At 45.7% G+C, this 23,503-nt stretch overlaps 1 protein-coding gene across 2 annotated transcripts in view; it reads left to right on the top strand.

Moving 5' to 3' along the window:
* SAR1B (secretion associated Ras related GTPase 1B) overlaps window positions 1–23,503 on the top strand; it is a 654,985-nt gene that overhangs the window by 587,028 nt on the left and 44,454 nt on the right. For both annotated transcript variants that reach the window (XM_044069235.1, XM_044069236.1), the window contains exon 6: window positions 16,888–17,019. In XM_044069235.1, the coding sequence (XP_043925170.1) occupies window positions 16,888–17,019 (132 nt within the window). The remainder of the gene's footprint in view (window positions 1–16,887; window positions 17,020–23,503) is intronic.

Consider the following 23,503-nt stretch of genomic DNA (forward strand, 5'->3'; position numbering starts at 1 on the left):
GTCTCCCATTCTGCAAGCCTCAAGCAAATCAAGTCATCACAACAGACGCCTCGGACTACGCCTGGGGGGCGCACATGACAGATCGGTGCATTCAGGGCAAATGGTCCCAAAAAGAAAAGCACCTACACATCAATCAAAAGGAAATGCTAGCAGTAATAAATGCTATTATAGCTTTCAAAGACCTACTGCATCCAGGCCAGCTATTGATAAGGACAGACAACACCATGGTAATGTGGTACATAAACAAACAGGGAGGAACCCATTCATACCCCCTATGCAGGCTAGCCATGTCTCTTTGGAACATGGCTCTGGAATTACAAATCGAACTTCAAGCACAGTACCTGCCAGGCAAGAAAAACACGCTGGCAGACAACCTAAGCAGAAATATGACACATCCACACGAATGGAAGTTGCATCCTCAAGTTTTTACAAAGATAATTCAAGCATGGGGAAGGCCAGACATAGATCTTTTTGCCTCCCACAGAAATCACCAATTGGCAAAATTCCGCTCAAGGACTTTTCATCCACAGGCCTGGAAAGTGGACGCACTCTCTTTCAGTTGGACAACAATGACAGTTTATGCCTTTCCACCTCTTCCTCTGCTGCCCAAAGTTCTATTAAAAACCAGAGCAGACAGACCAAAGATGATTCTCATTGCTCCAGACTGGCCAAGACAACACCTGGTACCCACTCCTGAGAAGCCTGACGCATTCCCCACCATGGATCCTGCCTCTAATGCCTCTTCTACTGACTCAGCACAACTTCAAAACTCTTCACAGTTAGCTGAAAACACTCAGTCTAGCCGCATGGAAGATTCCTTAAATTCACAACAGACCCTACTCTCCAAGGAGGTGCAGGATGTCATTTTGGAGGCCAGAAGGCCTTCTACTAGAAAAGCCTACTCCGCAAAATGGAAACTGTTTTGTGCCTGGAATGAGAAAAAGGGTCAGCATCCTGGAATACTGAATTTACCTCAAATACTACAGTACCTAGCTGAGATGGTAAGCAGTGGACTTTCATTCTCCTCCATCAAAATCCATGCCTCAGCCATTTCTGCAGAATACAACACTGATCCTCCTTTATTCTCTCACCCCCTCTTAAGACAGTTCCTCAGAGGGGCTAAGAATGTAAAACCCCCAAGGAAACAACCAGTACCTGCTTGGGACCTCAATTTCATTCTAGAAAACTAACCTTGCCTCCTTTTGAGCCAGCTGCTTCAACAGAGCTGCAATATTTGTCCTGGAAAACAGCCTTCCTTCTGGCTATCACCTCAGCTCGCAGGGTTTCGGAACTACAAGCCCTCATGGCTGTGCAGCCTTTCATCATTTTCCATCAGGACAGAGTTTCCTTACGAACCAATCCGTCCTTTATGCCAAAGGTAGTATCCAGGGTAGCCTTGAATCAGGCTATCCACTTACCTACCTTTTACCCTAATCCTCAAAACAAAGGGGAGAGACTACTACATTCCTTGGGCATTCACAGACAGCTGCGTTATTATCTGGACAGAACAAAGCCTTTCAGAAAATCAGAGCAACTCTTTGTGTCCTACGCTACAGGAGCTCCAAGGGAAGCCTATTTCCAAACAGACCATTTCAAAATGGATAGCCCACTGCATACGCTTTTGTTACTCTTTTCATGGTAAAACTGTACCTGCAGGCATCAGATCTCACTCCACAAGGGCCACAGCTACCTCTGCAGCTTTCCTCAGGGGGGTTCCTACCAAAGATATTTTGGAAGCAGCCACTTGGAGTTCTGTACATACCTTCTCCAAGCACCATCACCTACCATTATACTCCAAATCTAGAGCAGGCTTTGCCACTGCAGTCTTGCAGGACATCCTGGCTCCTCCTAGTTCCACCTAGTGCCTACCACCCCTTTTTTAGCTTTGGGATTCTACCCATCTGTTATGACTGCAGCTGTATGCACGATGAACATAGTACAGTTTTGTACCTACCATAAATGTAGATGTTCGAGTGCTAATACAGCTGCAGTCCAGGTTTCCCTCCCTCCTTCCCCTCTTGGGACAGGCCTTTTGGCTAACACCTCCTCATACAACCTGATTGGGGTATTCTTTTATGGTGTATTTGCTTGCAACTACTGTTTTTTGATTATATTGCATTGCATTGTTACATAAATTTATGTTTTGCCTTCCTTCTGGGGGCACCTGACATCTGGGGCAAGAAAAACTGAAGAAAATGGCGTCGGCTGGTTCTTTTATACCCCTGTCGCACTGACGTCAGGGAAGAAGCGACGACATCCGACGCGGACCAAGACTTTGGAATTCAGCCGACCGAGGACCCGCCTGACGGCAGGAAAACCCATCTGTTATGACTGCAGCTGTATTAGCACTCGAACATCTACATTTATGGTAGGTACAAAACTGTACTTTGCCTGCCTGCAGGTAGCCCTCAGTTGGCCCGAATACCAGAGTCTTGAGATTTCTGCGTCGGATGCTGTCACCTCTTCCATGACGTAAGGGGTATAAAACATGCAGCCGACGCCATTACATCAGCTTTTCTTGGCGAGTGGAGCCCGAAGCAGAAGCAGTTCGCAAGTGCTGGTCGTTATTCGAGTTTCAGACCTGAAGTCTTCTAAAGCTAAGTACCCTGTTGGGGATCCTTTTTTCTTGCTCTAACTGATGTCAGAAAAAGTTAATAATTGTCTTGCCTGTGGAAAGCAAATACCTCACAGAGATTTTCATTCTTACTGCGTCACTTGTTTAGGCCCAGACCACAACATTCCTCGTTGTCAGATTTGTGCCCTGTTCAACACCCGAACTATTCGTTCTCGGGCTATCTTTGTCACTAAATTCTTTCACTCTCATTCTCCGTATTCTGAAATGGCTTCGATAAGCCATCCGACTACCGATTTTCCGGAAAAAAACATAAGGGGTAAAGACAAGACAGATCGCATAGGTCCAAAACTGCCAACAACACTTCCATTAAGCTAGTCGCCAGTCTGCCGGTACTCAGTGAGACGCATTTGCATCCCCTGATACCCGCTTCTACAGATTCGCAGGCCTGTATTGAGACCCATTCGAGTCCAGTATGCCGCGAGATGCTTCTTCAACTATGGAACCTGCGGATGTCTCTACCTTGGATGGGTCCGAAGCCACTAGGCAGGCACTGGCTTCTGAGGATGTATTCAGACCTTCCAATGTTCGTATTAAACCGGCTGTTTTGTTTCTGAATAAAACTACCAAATTTCTCAGGCCCAGAGTTGGCACTACGCCTAAGAAACCGATGACCAAAGCGTGTTCTCAAGCTCCCATGCCACAGAAACAAATGCTTAGAATGGCTGAAAACCTTATTACTTTAATTAGGGGAAGCCAGCCTTCGCCCTCTAAAAGACAAAGAATTGATTTTCCTTCTGATTCTACAGATCATGCATCCAATGACTGTGACCCTTCAGATTACCGGGATATACCCTTATCTACCTGTGAGGATTCAGATGCAGAGGATTCCATTCCCTCTGTCTCCCCCCTCCCCAGAGGACTTTTCTTTCGGTGAAACCCTGCATACCCTCGGAGAGCATTTCCGCTGGGAGTGCCAGGACTACCCACAGTCCAAAAAGAGACTCGGGGAATTTTTAAACTTGCCTCAGCACAGGCCTGTAGCAATCCCCCCTGTTCTGGAAATTGTAGATGTCTTCATGGAATCCAGTCTTACTCCTGATACTTTGCCACCAGCTCCTAGAACGCCTGACAGGTACTACAGAGTACCTGGCTCTCACAAATTTCTATTTAAAAATCCCACTGCGGATCCAGAGACGGTTTCCCATGGACCTAAAGGTATTAAGACTACTACAGCCAAAAACCCTACCCCTTTGGACAGGGATTCTAAGGCTTTAGACAGGTGGAGGAAGAAGGTATATACCTGTGCAACTCTTGCCATCAGGGTTTAAATTGCCAGTTTCACATGTTGAAGTACCAGCAGCATATTATGGAACTAATTAAACAAAAAATGATGTTGATTCCTGATTGTGCAGAACATAACGATTTACAAGAGGTAATGCATTCTGCAAACCAAGTTGGAAAACATCCTTGAAGTGTAGTTTTGAAGCCTTAGAAGCATCTTGCAGGACTGCTGTCACTGAGTCTGTTCTTAGAAGGCATGCTTGGCTGAAGGAATAAATCTGGCCAGACCATATCAAAGCAAAATTACTAGATGCTCCATTAAACCAAGAATGTTTGTTTGGCACTAAAGCAGAAGAAGTTTTTAAAAAGATGGAGGAAAAAGCTAAATCTATGCAAACTGTTAAAGATTTCCTACAGGTACAGCCACCTAGATTTAGTAGACATTGGCCTTCAAAAAACTGATCCTTTCCAGTCCCTCCCAGACCTTCTCAGTCCAAACCCAGGGGCAGCAGAACACCAAAACTATAGTCTCAGGGTATGCATAGATCTAAATTGTGGAGTGCTCCCACCTCAAAAACAGGAAGTGGTAAGCCACCCTCTTATGTAAAAAGTTCACAATGACTTGTCCTTTATCCTTCCCAGCCATGCCCAAGTACTTGCACCCCTAGGAGGAAAACTCGCCTTGCATGCAAAAAACTGGGAGTACATTACCCAGGACAGATTGGTCTTAAACATTGTATCCCAGGGATACAGATTCTACTTCCACTCACTGCCAACCCCAAGCGGATTGCCAGACCTCCCCCCAAACCAGTGGGCAGAGGCCCAAAAGCAAGTACTTTCTCTTCTCAGTATCAGGGCTATTCAACCTGTTCCAACTGAGAAAAGGGGACATGATTTCTACTCCAGACTCTTTCTGGTGGCCAGAAAAGAAAACTCTTGATACCCTGTCCTGGATCTGCCAGTTCTCAACACCTTCCTGGTGGTACCAAAATTCAAAATGCTTACTCTCCAACAGCTGCTTCCTATGCTAGCCAAGGACTCCTGGCTGGGCACCCTAGACTTGAAGCTTATCTGCACATCCCCATAAGGGAATCTTGCAGGAAATAACTACGTTTCAGGGCAGGCTGTATGCACTATCAGTTCTTTGCACTTCCCTTTGGCTTATCTTCTGCGCCCAGGGTTTTCACAAAATGCCTGGCTCCAGCCATTGCATACTGCAGGCAGAGAAAAATTCAAATTTACCCATACTTGGACGATTGCCTGATTCAGGCGGACAGTCAGGAATTGCTACTTCAGCACCTGACATTTGTAAAGAGACTCCTAACTTCTCTGGGGTATACAATCAACAAAAAGAAATCAAATCTGGTACCCAGCCAAAAAAATTGTATTCCTGGGAGCAAGCTTGAACACAACTTCCCAGATGACATTCCTCACTCCAGAAAAACAGGTTTATTTGACAAACTACTGGCCATCCAAACCCAGCTTTCTGGAAGAAAAATACTGCAAGCCCTAGGGTTCATGGCCTCATGCATTTTCCTAATTCCATATGCAAGACTGCACATTAGGAAACGTCAATGGTACTTAAAATGTCTCTGGTGTCAACATTCTCAAGATCTGGAAACAGTGATTCCTATCCTTCCTTGCCTAAGGACAGAGTTCCTTTGGTGGACAGAGGCCTGCTACCACAATGAAGGACTCCCTTTCACTCAACCCCCCGTCCCCCAAACCCTGACAACAGACGCATCAGACTATGCATGGGGGGCTCACATGGCAGGCAAATTCATTCAGGGCAAATGGAGCCCAAGACAAATGCACCTGCATATCAATCAAAAAGAAATGTTAGCTGTACAGAATGACAGCCTTCAAATACCTTATCCTTCCAGGACAACTCTTGATAAAGAGAGACAACACCACAGTTGTGTGGTACATAAACAAGCGGGGGGGGGGGGGATTCATTCCTACCCACTCTGCAGGTTAGCCATGGCTGTGTGGTACACAGCTTTGAGCAATCAAGCACCTGCAAGCTCAATTCCTGCCAGACAAACAAAATTCACTGGCAGACGACTTGAGCAGAAATCTAATGGATCCACACGAGTGGAAACTGGAACCCCTCATTCTAATCCACAGGTTGGGGACACCAGAGGTGGACCTCTTTGCTTCCCCCCAGAACCATCAATTGAGCAAATTTTGCACCAGAACTCCCCACAGCCAAGCATAGAAAGTGGATGGCCCTATCCTTTACATGGGAAAACCTCTCAATCTGTTCCTTTCCCTCTCTGCCCCTCCTCTTGAAAGTACTACTCAAGATCAAATAGGACAGGCCAAGGACAATCCTGATTGCACCAGACTGGCCACGCCAGCACTGGTACCCACTTTTACGCAGTCTGACAGCAGTGCCACCCTGGCACCTGCATCAGACCCCTTCCCTGCTGTCCCAGCTGCAAACCCTGAACCTAGCAGCCTGGCTCATTCCATGAATACATCACCAGCAACCCTCAGCAAGCAGGTGCTGGATGTCATCCTTGAGGCCAGGAGGCCTAGTACTAAGAAATCCTATTCAGTAAAGTGAAAAAGATACTGTTCTTGGAGCCAGTCTCAGGTAAAGGACACAACTGTGCCCACATTACCTCAAATCCTAGATTATCTAGCAGAACTGTTCCACAAAGGCCTATCCTTCTCTTCTGTTAAGATTCATGCCTCTACCATCTCAGCTCATTACAATACTTAGCCACGCCTCTTCTCTCACCCTCTGGTCAAACAGTTCTTGAGAGGAACTAAAAATCTAAGGCCCCCGAGGAGAGTTCCCACTCCAGCCTGGGACCTTAACTTTGTACTAGAGAAGCTCACACACCCCACACCCCCCCTTTGAGCCTGCTGCTACAGCAGAGTTAAAATTCCTCTCTTGGAAACCAGCCTTACTTCTAGCCATCACTTCAGCAAGAAGAGTGTCTGAGTTGTAGACCCTTATGGCTGTGGAACCCTTCATTATCTTCCATGCGGACAGGGTTTCCCTCAGGACTAACCCATCATTTATGCCCAAGGTGGTATCCAGTGTGGCTCTAAACCAATCCATCCATTTACTAACCTTTTTCCCTAATCCTCGGAATAAAGGGGAAAGGATCCTGCATTCCTTGGACGTGCACAGGCAGCTTAGGTTCTACCTTGACAGGACTAAACCTTTCAGAAAATATGACCAGCTGCTAGTCACCTTTGCTACAGGGGCAGAGGGCAAGGCCATTTCAAAGCAAACCATCTCCAAATGGATAGCACACTGCATCCATTTCTGCTACAAACACCATGGAAAACCTATCCCATAGGGAATCAGAACCCATTCCACTAGGGCTACCTCAACTTCTACAGCATTTCTCAGGGGATTCCCTACCAGGGGCATCCTGGAAGCTGCAAACTGGAGTTCTGTACACACCTTCACCAAGCATTACCACTTGCCTATCTTTTCTAAATCCAGAGCTGGATTTGATACAGCAATCTTGCAAGGCCTGCTAGCCAGCCCTAATACTTCTTGACTGCCTCCACCCTTCCTCAGCTTTGGGAATCAACCCAAATGTGATGACTGCAACAGTGAAACACGAAGAACATAGTACAGTTGTGTACACTTACCATAAATGTAGATGTTAGAGTGTATTCACTGTTGCAGTCCTGGTTACTTTCCCTCCAGACCCCTGACTTTTCTATACTTTCTACCTATCCTCCTTTTTGGCCATATCCTATGGCAATGGTATGTACTTTTTACTGGAGGTGTTCCACACCATGTAATTGCTTCCTATTTGGGGGGCTACTGACATCTGGGGCAGGAAAAACTGATGTAATGGCGTCGGCTGCATGTTTTATACCCCTGACGACCTGACGTCTTGGAAGAGGCGACAGCATCCGATGCAGAAATCCCAAGACTCTGGAATTCAGGCCGACTGAGGGCTGCCTGCAGGCAGATAACCCAAGTGTGATGACTGCAACAGTGAATTCACTCGAACATCTACATTTATGGTAAGTGTACACAACTGTACTTTTCTTTACCTGTGGTCAGCTGCCTTGCTTATGTGTGGTAAGGAATGTCATGAAATTTGTGCTTCTTTTTAAAACAAAAATTGTTGAAACTGGCAATGAGTAAGACCTTGTATTTCGATGTAGTTGACAGTTTCTTACAACTTACATTATATTGCTCGAGTTCCCAGCTTTTACCTCAAATATTTTACTGATTAATTATGCATTGATTGATCATTGTTGGCACAGACACTTCTTGCATAATTGCCTCTGTAACATGACCATGAAGCCCATATTTGCATCCGCACATGTAGTTTGTATTGTCCGTCATATAGAATGCCATCACAAGTTGTAGTGCCTTTAGTATGCTTTGGCCATATGTTGGTGGTAGTGTATGGTTAGCAGTTTGCAGCCTGATGATTCACAGAGTTATGCAAATATGGTGGAGTAAATGGATTGCTGCCAAGGCTCTTTTCAGCGTGATCATTGGAGGCCTTGAGAATATATATATATTTTTTGACGGCCTCAGCTTGTGTTGGTTTAGAGTTCTCTTGGGGGGGGGGGGGTAATGAGTGAGTCTTTGTTGTTTACTAGCCATTTCAGTGAGGGGATGGATTCCAGGTTATATAGATAATAATCCTCTCAGAAATTATCATGCTGTTCCAGTAGCAGTACTTGGTTTGTTGGACACAATTGGGCAGTTCCAGCACTGTCAGAATACTGAGCAGTGAGGTTGGCAGCAGAAGGAATGAGGTAGACTGGGCTTCTTTGTAAGCTGAGTTTGGATAATCAGTGGCAGGAATTACAGGGCTGTGTTTGTTAGCTGAGTTGGATTATCAGTGGAAGGGATTACAGGGCTTCTTTGTTTGTTACCTGGGTTAGATTATCAGTGGCAGGAATTACAGGGCTTTGTTAGCTGGGTTGGATGATCAGTGGCAGGAATTACAGGGCTTCTTTGTTCGTCATCCGGTTGGATTATTAGTGGCAGGAATTATAGGGCTTCTTTGTTTATTAGCTGGGTTGGATGATCAGTGGCAGGAATGTTGTATACTGAACAGTTTAGTCATTCAACAGAGAAAATACCTTGAGCAGGTAAAATAAGCTGTGAATGAGATGTAGAATTTGGTACAACACACAAATTCACTGTAATAGGTGTAGTATGGAAGATGAAGAGGTAGTATAAAGTAAACACGGTAAGATCTGAGAGCAGTACACAATTGTAATGTGGAAAAGAGCACAATTACAGTATTAAAAGAGCAATACACAACTTCTGTACAACACAGTGTTATGGGGGTTGGAAGGATGGCCTAATGGTTAAGGTGTTTGCCTTGCAAACACAAAGTACAGGGTTTGAATCTCACAGGGGATAATTGGCTAGGCTTAAAATGGCTTGCAAGGGCAGTTAGCCTAGTACTAATCTATGAACCTATGATTTGACCACTGATCATAACCAAGTTGTGTGTTCAACACATGGATGAGGAAAAAAATCATTGAGAGCATAGTTCTAGAGGTAAATCTTTGTAACCCTGCCAGGAAGACCTAGTAGAATGTTATGATCATTGAGACCCAATCATAATTTTTCATAGTTCATGGATCTTTTAACTATTCCATGTACTACCTGATACAGGAAAAAATTGTACAGTTCAAAGTGTTTTATCAGCTTTGGCTTTCAGAGCCTTAAAAACATTTTAACCCTGTCAGATAACAGGCAGAAATGAAGTGTCCCTCTGAAGAACAAAGCTTTTAAAACTCTTAGCCACTAAATTATTCTACAGTTTTTTTCTTCAAGTGTGTCAGAGATAAATTTTATCATATTTTAGGTTCATATGTGTTTACTAGCCGCGGTGGTGCAGTGGTATCATTGTTGCCTCACAGCAAGAGGTTCTCCCGTTTGATTCTCAGCTGGAGCGCCTTCTGTGTGGAGTCTGCATGTCCTCCCCATGGTTGAGTGGTGTTCGAAAGACATGTGTGAATGGGTGTGCCTTCGTTGAAGGTTGGGCGTCGAGCTGGCACCGCGGCACCATAAAAATCTACTGCCACTCATTAGCAGACCAGAGTTCTGCTGTGGCGACCCCTAACCGGGGTTTGAAAGAAGAACAACAACATGTGTTTACTAGGTTAACAACCACAAGAGCCTTTTTAAGCCTAGCCATGATGTCTGACAAGTTCTGGTACCCTTGATAAGTTTACCTTAAAAGCTGTTTGCCTTCTGCTACTACCATGTGCCAGCCAGCATTGTCCTCTGTTCATCCCTACAGCAATACCAATTTTAACATTGCTGGCCAGCACAGGGCAGCAGAAGGTAAAACAGCTCTTAAAAGCTGTTAGAATTTTAAATCTGAAAGATGCTAATCAAGCTTGCTCTTTTGCTGATATTGGAGTTTAATCGCAGTGCTCCATGCACTACAGTAGGATAAGGGGTGAACAGGTAGTAAAAATTACACACAGTGTACAATAGGAAGTTCAGGTGCCACCGGTAGTATGGTTGGAGGTTGGCTTAGACAACACACACCATGCACTTCAAAGCTGTATTGCTACCAATAGAAAGAAGAGGTTGGCTCAGATACCACAAAACGCATGCTTTAAAGAGCAAGTTCCTTCACATTCTTTTTCATTGTAGTTTTTTCCAATCCAGCTGAATGAGAGCATTTTGTAAGCTGTCTGTTTATAATCAACCTGATGTTTTTGTTTCAAGTACTTTTTCCTTTTACTTAACTTCATGTGCACAGCTTCATTTGCTAACAAAAGTATTGATCTGAAGTGGTTAACTTCATTTGATCTGCAACCTGTAGGTATCGGATCCGTCCTCGGATCCGAGCCAGCAGCTTTACCTAGCTAAAGATCCGAGCTCCTAGCTCCTCCCCTACCCATAATCCCCTGCTACACATCCCCCATCCTCAGATCTAGTTTGCCGCGGCTTGTAGCAGCTTCTAGAGACGAGCTCTTAGGCGTGGATGAGAGATTTCCAGTTATATAAAACTTTTAAAATCTTTTTTTCAAAATATTTCCTTGGTGGGTGTGTATTGTTTAGCCCCCTTTACCGACTAGTATACTTAATTTAATTTTTTTGTGGTAATTTTTCTTCAAATTTGTTTTCAACCCTCCCCCTAGTGCGTGAGTGTGTAGTGTGATGGCTGAAGGGCCTAAAGCCATTTTTTCTAAATGCACTGAGTTTGGTCATAAGCTGTCCCCAGCCGATGGCCACACTCAGTGCGTTATTTGCCTGGGGGTGGCCCATTTATCCACCAGCTGCCAGGTTTGTGCGGCTTTCAACCCCTGGGCTATCAGGGATAGGAGGAACAAGCTAATCCTGGCGGGATTGTTGCCCCCGGATTCTTCTTCCTCCTCTCCCTCTAAGGCACCGGTCGCGGCTGCGGCTTCCGTGCCTTCCGATCCCCCTCCCTTGTTGGGGACTCAAACTCCCTCTGTTTCTCAGGGTGAGGGGGACTCTTCTTCCTCTTCTAAAGAGAAGAGGAGAGACAAGGACCGGCACAGGCATAAAAGGCGGGCTGAGTCTCATCCCTCGGCCCCGCCAGCTAAGGTACCTAGTCCGGCTAAGAGGGCCTCTGGTTTTCCTCATTCTCGGCTCCGTTCTCCTTGCTTTTCCCCGGAGCCGGAAGAGGAGTACCAGTCTCCCTCGAGGTCTTCGAGGCGGCCCTCCAGGCCCGCCTCGGCAACCTCCTCCAGATCGACCAGAAGCTTGGCCGATGCTGATTTGGACCGGATGATGAGTCGTTTCTTGCAGGCTCAAATGCAGGTGGGGGTGCTCCAGGCTCCCCTCCCCTTCTTGGGGGGAGCTCGGCCCCTTTCTTTACCCCGATCGCTCCTTCTCCGACCCGGAATCGGGTTTTGGAGTCTTCGGATCCGTGCTGTTTCGGACCCGGGGATCCGTCGGCGCCGACAGTCTTGGTTACTTCAACGCTGACTATGCCCTCGAGCGTGTCGGATCCCAGCTCTCGGAGCCAAGAGCCAAGCGTCAGATCCGTGGGGGGAACTGTGTCTTTGGCGCCGTTTAGGTCGGAGCACACTTCCCTCTCGGGTCCGACCACTTCGGCTCCGATGCCGATCCCTGCATCGGAGCCGAGGGGGCTGCTCTCGGAGCCAGGGGAGAGCGGATCGCCCTCGGCATTTGATGTAGTGGAGAGGGTGCTGTCGAGGACTTCCAGATACCCGGTCCGGGCTGCGGATCCATCCGTCACCCCTGCGCATTTGGGCCTGTCCTCAGTCATCCGGTCACAGGGACAGCCTGCATCAGTGCTCCAGTTGGTTCCCTTAGAGGAACAAGACCCCGTGGGTGAGCCCTCTTCAGTCCCACCGAGGAGGTTCCCCACAAATGGAAGTGCAAAAGGAGGCACCTGGACTCCCCTGAGTCTCTCACAGAGGACACAAATTTGGAGGGAGGAGAAGGTTCCCCAAGGTCACCCCCTGAGGATGTCTCCTTTGGAGACATCATGGAAATGTTGCGAATCAGAGGAGGGTGGTCTGCCCAAAACCTTCATCGGACGAGTCTGTGTTTCTGGATGCATTCGATGCAGGCCCATCTACTTCTTGGGTGCCCCCCCCCGGCTGACCCCTTGGTGGGCTTAATTACCACCAGGGCTTGGAAGGAGCCGGACACCGTGGAGCCAGTTCCCCAGAAGGCCAGACAAGTTACTTAATCCCCCTTCTGATAGGCTGGCTTGGTCTAAAGGTTCTCCAGTGGATGCCATGGTGGTGGCGGCTGCCACCAAGAAGGCACTAGCGCAGGAGAGTTCCTTGGTCCACCTCCAGATAAGGAATCTCAGACGTTGGACCGCATTGGAAAGCAGATGTTTGCTTCAGCTACCTTCTCTGTGAGGGGGCTGAACTATATGGCACACGTTATCAGACTCCAGCGAGACTTGATTAAGGAATACACTGGAGCCCCCCGGAGTCCATGGCAGCCGAGGACAAACGCACCTTCTCGACTCACATGGCCACTCTGAAATCTATTACTAACACATCTATGTGGCTACTCTCCCATGCCGTGGAGGGAGTGGCTAGAGCCAGTGGAGCAGGCATCGCTCTGTGGCACCATGCCTGGCTCCGCCTTTGCGATTTTTGTGGAACCCTTCAAGGCGTCCTTCGCGAATGCACCCTTTGATGGTTCTACGCTCTTTGGCAAGACCGTTCACAACACGCTGGTCCAAAGCGAGAAAGACGGGAAGAGGCGGTCTGCCGTCTGGATCCACTTCTCTAATCCCCAACGGTCCTTCTCGAGGAACCAGAGGGAACAAAAGATGTGGTTCCAGAAATCACAGCAGTCCCGTCCCGCTTCGGACCTCTCATCCTTCAGAGACGGAGGAGGATAAGGTGGACGCCGGCCCAGAGGCAGAGGGGGGCTGAGGAATCTCGGGTCCCAAGTACCTTTCTCTGAGAGGCCCGCGCAACAGCTCTGAGGGCTTACCCGACTGTCCCTCTCTGGAGGCAGTCGGGGGGCATCTGTCGGAGCATCTCCAAACTTGGGAGTCCATTACTACGGACCAGTGGGTGCTCCAAATTATATCCAGAGGTTATTCCATTCCCTTTCTGAGTCTTCCCCCTCCTATGGAACGCCTCCCCGATGTCCCACCCGATCAAAGGGAGGCGGCAGCTTCGGAAGTTTCGAAGCTATTAGAAAAAAGAGCCATCCAACACGTCCCCCCAGGTCAGTCCGGATTGGGAAATTACTCCAGGTTCTTTTTAGTGCCAAAAAAGACGGGGGAACTGAGGCCTATACTAGACCACTCATCTGTAAACCTGTTCATTCCCAAAGAGAAATTCCGGATGGTCACTCTGCAAGCTATTCTCCCCTTCCTGCGGGAGAATGACTGGATGTGCTCCATAGACCTCAAGGATGCGTACTACCACATTCTGATGGACAGACGATCCAGGAGGTTCCTCCGCTTTCGGCTGGGAGCCAGTCACTATCAATTCAGGGCTCTGCCATTCGCAGCCCACCTGAGACTTCAGGGCATTCAGGTCTTTCCGTACCTGGACGACTGGCTCCTCACCGCCTCCACCAGGCATCAGCTCTGCTTGGCCAGGGATTATACCCAGGCTCTTACTCAGCATCTAGGTATTACTGTGAACCTTCAGAAATCGTTCCTTCATCCTGTGCAGTTTCTGGAATTTATAGGGGCCAAGACAGATGCATGCCACTCCAAGGCCTTTCTAACAGACAGGTTGCGCAGTTTGTCTCTTCATGTTTTGGCAATTCTCCAGTCCCCAGCCCCACCTGTGGAATTAGTCCTGAGAGGTTTGGGCTCCATGGCGGCAGCCATCGGTCTGTCGCCTTTGCGTGGCTGCGCATGAGAATCCTTTAATGGACTCTTCAGGTCCAATGGTCACTTTTGCTGCATCCCTTGAACACCCCGATTCCCTTGAGCAGGGCTTGCAAGGACTCCCTTCTCTGGTGGCTGCACTCTCAGGAGCTGCGAGAGGGGAGACCGTTTATCATGCCTCAGCCCCAAGCCACGTTGACCACGGACGCTTCTCGCCTCGGGTGGGGTGGGGGGCATGCTATGGGCAGAACCGTCCAAGGCACGTGGGCTCCCTCAGAGACCGTTCTGCATATCAGTGTCCTGGAGATGAGGCCGGTGCTTTTGGCGTTGCAAGCCCTACAAGACCTTCTTCCTCCGGGAACTATTGCAATTCAGTCAGACAACATGGCTGTAGTCTGGTACATCAACAAACAGGGAGGAACCAGATCTTATCCCCTTTGTCGAGAGGCCATGAGAGTTTGGGACTGGGCGATCTCCACCAACCGCTTTCTGGTAGTAACGCACATTCCGGGCCGGACCAACATCCTAGCGGACAAGCTGAGTTGCTTGATCCTCACACTGTACGAGTGGTCTCTAAACCCGTTAGTAGCGAAACAGATCTTTCTAAAATGGGGTCTACCTTGCTGCGATCTTTTCGCTTCTCCGTCAAACACAAAGTGCAGCGAATATTTCGCCCTAATTCCCCCAATAGGGGAGAGCCCCAGAGATGCTCTGGTTCATGCTTGGCCCCCCGGTCTCCTTTATGCTTATCCCCCGCTTCCGCTCATGACTAAGTTCCTGCAGAAAGCCCATCGGTTGGGGAGCAGGATAATCCTCATAGCCCCATTCTGGCCTCGCCAGATCTGGTTCCCTTACCTGCGGTCTCAGTGTAGTTCCTCCTTGGATCTTAGATCCCATTCCGGATCTAATTTCTCATTATGCGGGATTACAACCCCCAAACCTGGGCGACCTCAAGCTCATGGCTTGGTTGATCCAGTTCCGCTGATAGCAAGGACTCCCGATATCTCGTCACCAGTGAAAGCCATTCTGGTAGCAGCATACAAACCTTCTACCAGAAAAATCTACAGTAGTAAATGGAAACTTTTTTCCATTTGGGCCAAAGACAGGGGCTTGGACCCCTTTACTGTCCCTATTCCGACGATTCTTGATTTTCTGTCCCATATCTTTCATCAGGGAGCCAGTGTATCTACGGTTAAAGTACAGTTGGCAGCCATCTCTCATTTTCATGTGGGGGATGATGCAGGATCACTGGCTTCCACCAGGGTTTGCAAAACCTTTTTAAAAGGCGCCTTTCTGTTAAAACTGCCAGTTAAGTCTGCGGTCCCACCATGGGACTTAACATTGGTCCTACAGGCTTTGACGGGCCCTCCTTTCGAACCGGCCACTTCTGCTCAGTTGAAATTTTTATCTTGGAAAACAGCCTTCCTGGTTGCAATAACTTCGGCCAGGAAAGTCTCTCAGCTTCAAGCCCTCTGTATGAAACCCGCTTACCTAATATTTCATAAGGACAGAGTTTCTCTCACGACTAATCCTTTCTTCCTCCCTAAAGTAGCCTCTGAGTCGAATATTAATCAGTCAATCAATCTGCCAGTGTTTTTTTCCCAATTTGCAGAACAAAGGGGAATACACATTACACAAATTGGATGTGCATAGACAACTGCATTTTTATTTGCACAGGACAGCAACTAACCGTAAATCTGATCAATTGTTTGTGTCCTTTGCCAAGTCTTTGGGTAAGCCTATTACCAAAGTGACATTAGCCAATTGGATTTCACAATGCATCATTCAAGCCTATTTAGCTTCGAACAAACCGGTACCTTTGGGAATCCATGCTCATTCAGCCTGATCCATAGCTACCTCTGCAGCGTTCTGGTCTAGAGTCCCTATAGACGACATATGTTCAGCAGCTACTTGGTCCTCCTCTCATACATTCATTTCCCATTATAAACTGGATATGATTTCCAGGAGTAGGGCTTCCTTTGGCTCCGCGGTGCTCCGGAATATTCTTCCTTGGTTTCTAGGTAGCTGGGGACTCTATCCCACAGGCTGCAGACCAAATGAAGTTAACCACTTCAGATAAAGAAGTTATGTACTCACCATAACGTTCCATCTGAGTGGGTAACTTCATTTGTCTGCAACCAACCCCCCCACTCCATTCCCCCTAACCAGTTTTGGGCTTCTTAACCATGGATAGAATTGTCCATTCTGTTAGGCAGTAGGTTACTGGCCTCTTTCGAGGGTCTTGTGGAGTCTTTATAGGCAAACTCGATCTGAGGATGGGGGATGTGTAGCAGGGGATTATGGGTAGGGGAGGAGCTAGGAGCTTGGATCTTTAGCTAGGTAAAGCTGCCGGCTCGGATCCGAGGATGGATCCGATACCTACAGGTTGCAAACAAATGAAGTTACCCACTCAGATGGAACATTATGGTGAGTACATAACTTCTTTTTTTTTTTTAAGTTCTCTTGATTGTGCACCTGCATTTGTTTTTGTTTAAGAACAGTTAGAAGAACCGTTATTGTTGAGAGTATTCTGCTGCCTGCTTCTGTTCATTTGTTTGTTTGGTGACATGCAATTTAAGTGTATTTTTATCGAGTTTATCATGATCACAGCATGCAGTGTTAATAGTATATGTAAAATACTTGTGTACATCCTGGCCTCCAGGTATGTGATACCAATCAAGTTTTTAGAACATCAGAATAGCGTGAGTTTTAACTTACCAGCGCACTGACAGTGTCCTCAATGTTCTGCAGGCACTAATGACAGATGACACTATTTCTAATGTTCCTATTTTAATCCTTGGCAACAAAATTGACAAACCCGAAGCAATCAGTGAGGAAAAGTTACGAGAAATATTTGGACTCTATGGTCAGACAACAGGAAAGGTAACTGGTTCCATTTTCTATATGCTTAAGAAATATCATATGAGAGTTGTTACCAACAAAATGCTAACTGTTAAGGTATATTGAATATAGTTCAAGTCGTTGTTTTTGTTTTTGTGTTATATTAAGCAAAAAAAAAAATGCACCAAAAAAGATGGCTTTGCTAAACAAATCAACTTTGACCATTGTTGTTTCTTTTTGTTTTTCCTTTTTACATTATGCTCCAAATATCATTGTTGGCTTTATGCATCATGGTGTGCCCATTCTCACAATACCATGCAATTTTAAGCTGCATAATTGTTGAATTTATAATGAAAAATAAGGAAATATATTCAATATTCTTTCATTTACATGCTTTGTAATAAACTTGTTACTGGATAAACGCCTAGGGTCTTAACTCAGTCTTTTTCCTGTCCAAGCATGGGAAAAAGCACACTGATTTTTCTTTTGTTATACTCTCTTAACCAGACCTTTCCACTCCCCCTTCCTTTCCTCTGCCTTTTTTTTTTTTTTTTTTTAACATTGTGGTGCCTAAATTTCTTAAAACTGTACAAAGAAAAAAGAGAAGAGGGGAGAAAAAGAAAAAAAAAACAAAAGCACCTGTTTATATTAGTATCCCCATTGCATTTAAAAAAGTGAGAAAAGTTTACTTCGTCTAACTGGTTTTGTCTTATCTTTAAAGTTCTCCCAGCTGGGAAACCCCTTGATTGCTTTCAGAGACCATTGTGTCCTAGTCAGTTTCTCTTCTCTTTTTTTTTTCTTTTCCCTGAGGCAATCCCCTTTCACCAGTGTATCTTTATCTGATTGTCTCTATGGAGACATGAGAACCAGACAGCCAGTTTCTCTTTATCAGACTTTTTCCATGAAAACATAAAGACCAGCTGCCGAATTACTACTAAGTATACACACATTTTCTAGAAAAAAGCCTTGTAATATTCAATATTCTTTTTCATTTACTTGCTCTCTCTCTTAAAACTAATCAGTCTAAGGTCCTTAATACAGTCATTTCCCAATACAAGAATGAGGAAAAGTGCACTAATTTGAACGGGTTCCTATTACTTTATCAAAAGATAATGTAATCTAACAGACGAAACATCGAAATGGCCGCATTTGGAAACTTTTATTGTGGGGGATACCCCCCCCCCCCTGTTAAATATATATTCCAACTCCGAGCTCGCACTACAGTGAGGAAAGGGCAAATAACCCAGTCTTCACTGTACTGCGATCCCACAATGTGAACTTCTAAATGCGGCCGTTTCGATGTTTTGGCCATTCGATTACATTATCTTTCGATAAAGTAATAGGAACCCAATTTGAACTTTGTCATGCCTTTTTAACCAGGTTCTTTTTTCATTGCATTGCCTTTATTTCTCAAAACTGTAAAAGAAGAAAGAAAAATAGCAGCACCAGTTTGCAATCCCCATTACACTTACCAAAAAAAAAAAAAAATACCACGCAAAGAAACCCATCCACCACAAATACAGTACTATTCAGAAAAGAAAATGTTTTCTTTACTTACGAAACAAAACAACAACCAGGCACTGTTGTTTTCTTTACTTACAGTTAGCTTTATCCCCTCTCTTACCCTCCCCCAAAAGATTTTGCTAAACAATAATGACATGAAGTAGGGCATATAATTTAGAGTCCCCCACAAATCCAACACATTTTGAAAAATCCAATATTTCCAGGTTTTCTTGTTTTTATATTTCATAGATAATTATTGCATTGTAATCCTACATTGTTACTGGTTTTATTATTGTTGTTCTCCATTGCTGAAGTCCTATCTCTGCTTCATTTCCAATGTACTCTTGATTCTTCTAGTCACCTGTCATGCTCCCTTCCTTCTCTGCAACATTTTCCATTGAAATTCTGGAAAAGGTTTCACAGGTACAGTTTCTCTTTGGTCTTTATTACCAGAAGAACAAGAAGCAGAATCTCCTGTTTCACAGCTCACGGTTTGTTGGACAAACTTTTTTATTTCCTCCTTAGCATGATTCAGATGATTTTACTGTATTTGTGTTTCCTCCTACTTTATTTTGCTTTTGCCTCTTCTTAAAAGTACTCAATTGTATTTATTCTGCTGCATTTATTACTGCTTGGTAGTAGCCTGATTAAATTGTAACTGTTATTCTAAGTCTTTTTGTTTAAGCACTTGGGCTTCATACCAGTTGTTTTACATTAAGAAAGTTTGTGGTGTGCACTGTTGTGGCAGGACAGGTAGCTTACATCCTTCTAAACTGGGAATTGCTGATTGAAGGCTCAGTGACTGCTATTCTAAAAGTGTATTAGTTCTGGTTTAAGCACTTGGGCTTCAGGCCAGTTATTCTACATTAAGAAGGTTTGTGGTCTGCACTCTTGTGAAAGTTGAGGCTGGATTCTGCCCTTCTGAGCTGGGAATTTCTGGTCACATGCTTATTGTGCCTGCTTATTTGAACTGTTTCTTTTTGAAATTGGTGCTTCTGTGCATTTAAAGTGTTTTTGATTGTATCTGCTTTATTTTCTGAAAAAAAAAGTAAAAAAAATATATATATATATATATATATATATATATATATATATATATATACTTGTTTCCCGCCTTTCTAAGCTAGTATAGTCCAGTTTTCAGGTTAGTGCTGAATTCAGGGCTGTGTTTCAAGTCTGTGTTTGCCCATACCTTACATGGATAGAAGGAAGTTTCTCTGTTCACCTGTGAGAGAAGGGAGCTTTGAGCAGCCTCTCTGTCCCTGGAGGAGTGGTTTCAGCCCAGAAATTATTAGTTTATTGGCCATTTTGGGCTAATTTCTCTCTTTCATTTCTCTGCTATAAAAACTGCATTTGCCCAGTTTTGCCCACCGGGCAATGTCAGTTAGCTAGGGTATAACTGTTCCCAGCTCCACAAAGTCTCCTCTTCAATTTTTCCCTTGGAACTATTCAAACTTTCAACTTAAGCACTCAAACCATTCATTTCTCAGCCCGACACTTGCTAAAACTCATAGCAAGCACTTAGCACTAGACCCCCCTGTACTGTACAGAAGGACAAGGCTCTCTATTTGACCTTACCAGCCAATCAGTAAAACAGTTCACTGTACCTATCCAGGCATGTCAAAAGGTCAGTTTCAGGTGTACTCTCCAGTCCAACTGGTGAATCTGGGCATTTTGAGGCAATGTTACAACTGCCTCATGTACACAGACAACCCTCTCATCCTACCACCAAGTACTAATACATGAAAGAGATGCAGTTATACAGCCAAACTGGAGGCTAAGCTCCCTCAACCCAAGACTGGATCAGACAGTCAAGAGGAGAAGGGAAATACTTGCATCACACCACCAGTCTCACATAGACCCATTAAACCAGCACCATCAAAAAACACACACAAATGCATGAAAACATACTCTGAGGCTCTAAATAAAAATCTGCAAAAGCAACATAGACCTCCAAAGCAGGCATCCAAGCAACCTCCAACACAAACCATGAAACACATACTTCACAAAACCAGTGTGCCACGCAGTCACAGCCCTAAAGGAAAATAACATATCCAACACACTAGTAATAGGTGACTCTATAGTCAGGTACACTGACGTCCCACTCACTAGGTTGAACAAGGAGAAGGTTACTGTTAGCTGCCTGTCGGGTGCCAGGATCCACCACATAACACAAACACTCAAGTCACTCCAAAACAAGTACAAATATGACTCTCTCATTGTCCATGTTGGTGTGAATGACCTGAGCCGTACCTCCCTGGACTACATGAAGAGAGACATGGAAGAGCTCTCTGATCACGTAGCCCAGGCCGGTATGGCCCTGACCCTGAGTAACATCCTGCCCTCACCAAGAATGACACCACGGTATAAAGAAAAAATTATCAATTTCAACAATTGGCTAAGTTTCTGGTGTCATTCAAAGGGGATTCAGTGTCTGTCTGCCTGGGATGACATGCTTGACAAGCCACGCTGCTTCACTAAAGGCTGCTTTCACCTGTCACCCTTAGGCTTTCGAATACTGGCCAAGGCTCTTGCCACCCCCATAGTGCCTTTTTTAGGCAAGGCTCAAAAGACAAACCCAACGCAGTAAATAGCACAAGTAACAAAAAACTGAGGGTAATGCTACTCAATGCCAGAAGTCTAAACCTCAAAATGCACACACTTGAGGCACTCCTCAGTATGGAGAAAATCGATATATGTGCAGTAGTAGAAACCTGGTTTAAGGGTCCAGAGAGCACCCCAGCACTACCAGGCTACAACTAATACCATACATTTTGGTTACAGAACTCGGACTGAAATACAAAAGGCGGGGGCATATATCCATATTCATCAAGGATACCCACACCTCCAGGTTGGTGGCACAGCATGATGCTTCAGAGATCATCCACGTGCAACTAACAACGGACAAAACTGAAATTCAAATTGTAGCTTGCTACAGAACACCCACCATGTCCCAGGACCCCAATTTTGCATTTTTGGAAACACTGGGAAACATAAAGGTCCTACCAAACACCCTAGCATTGGGTAATTTCAATTACCCAAACATTAACTGGGAGAACTACTCAAGTACTAACTCCCTTGCCCAACATTTCCTAGAATTTAGAAACTCAAATGCCCTGGATCAACTGGTCAGCACTCCCACCAGAGGTGACAACATATTGGACCTGGTCATCACCAACATGGGTGACCAGTGTTCCACTTACTGGTTAGATCTGACCATAAACAAATCACTCTGGATATCTGTATTCCACCCCCACCCCCGGTCAAGGAAACCACCATGAAAAACTTTTTAAAAGCAAACTTCACGGTACTTAAGACCGAGGTGGAAAGTTTCAAAGCCCCCACGCTAAAGGATAATGCTGTCCAAGCTGCAAAATCCTTTACTAATGCATTCTATGGGCACCTACAAGAATGCATGGATCGTGCTGTCCCAAGCAAAACCAAGACTCACTCCTCCAAGAAAAGGAAACCAGTCTGGTGGACCCCTGCCATAAACAAGCTGTACAATAGAAGAAGGAAACTAGTACAGAAAAGAGTAAAACCCCAAGAAGGGGAAACTTCCTTGATCGGCATCAGCAAGAAACTACGATCCCTCATAAAATCATCCAAGGCTTGCTGTGAAAGAAAAATTGCCAAGGACTCCAAAGATAACCACAAGGCATTCTTTAGCTATGTCAAGAATCTAAGTGGCAGTGCTCAGATCTGCTCAGAGTTAGTGCAGAATGGCACAAAATACACTGAACCAACCAATATCATCAACATCCTGGCAGACAGGTACAGTGCAAACTTTACCCCCCTCTCACCCCAAAAGGGCCTGTAACCATACCAGAAGAATGTAGAGCCTCTGAAATCACAGACACTCCAGTTAAAACAGCCTTCTGCAAAGCCAAAAACAAAGCATCAATGGGACCGGACGGTGTCCCAGGCTGCATCCTACACGAGCTCAAAGACGAAGTAACCCCTCACCTAAACACACTGTTCAGACTCTGCCTCTCCACAGGCTACGTACCCATAGAGTGGCGCACAGCAACTGTTATTCCGCTCCACATAGGTGGAGCCACAACAGACCCAGGGAACTATCGCCCTATAAGCCTGACTAGCTTGGTCTGCAAGGCTATGGAGCGCATCATCATGGAACTCATTAACAGAGACATTGGGAACCTCCAAACACTGGACCCTACCCAGTTTGGCTTTGTTAAGGGGAGATCATGCCTCCTAAACCTGTTGGACTTCTTTGAGACAGTTACCAAGGCTATAGATGAGGGAAAGGTGGTACACACAGCCTACCTATACCTCGCAAAGGCCTTCGACACCATTCCCCATTCTGGTATTATAGAAAAGCTCACCAGCCTGAACATAAACCCCTACTTCACAAGATGGGTTGCCAAGTGGGTCACGGACAGAACCCACATGGTGAGAGTTGCAGGAGCTAGGTCCGACTCTAAACCGGTTATAAGTGGCTTTCCCCAGGGCTCAGTCCTAGGACCCCTCCTGTTCAGCATATACTTTTCAGAGGTACAGGCAAGCACAGGAAGACTATAGCTGACCAAATTCGCAGACGATTGCAAACTAGGGGCTATAATTGACTTTCCAGCTGACACAAACTTCCTGTAAAAGGGTCTCACTGAGACAGACACCTGGTGTCAAAATCATGGCCTCAAGCTAAATGCCAAAAAGTGCATAGTCACCCCCCCCTTTGGAAAAAAACAAAGTACCCACAAACTACCACATAGGCGATAGTCCCCTAAATATGGAAGATGTAATAAGGGATCTGGGGACCCAAGTAGATAGTAATTTCTCCTTTGATAATCACATTGCCAAAGTGGTTAGAAAATCCTATGTGGCCCACCTAATCACAAAAGAGTTCACATCCAGATCAAAAGAGGTCATTGTGCCCCTCTACTCATCACTCATCAAGACCCATCATAGAGTACAGCACCCCATTTGGGATGTACCTTACAAGACATCTGCAACAGCTGGAAAGACCACAGAAGTACCTCACCAAGAGGATCACTGGCCTCAA

Source organism: Protopterus annectens, chromosome 4.part0, assembly GCF_019279795.1.
Source record: "Protopterus annectens isolate FY-2018-M chromosome 4.part0, PAN1.0, whole genome shotgun sequence".
Taxonomy (NCBI): domain Eukaryota; kingdom Metazoa; phylum Chordata; order Ceratodontiformes; family Protopteridae; genus Protopterus; species Protopterus annectens.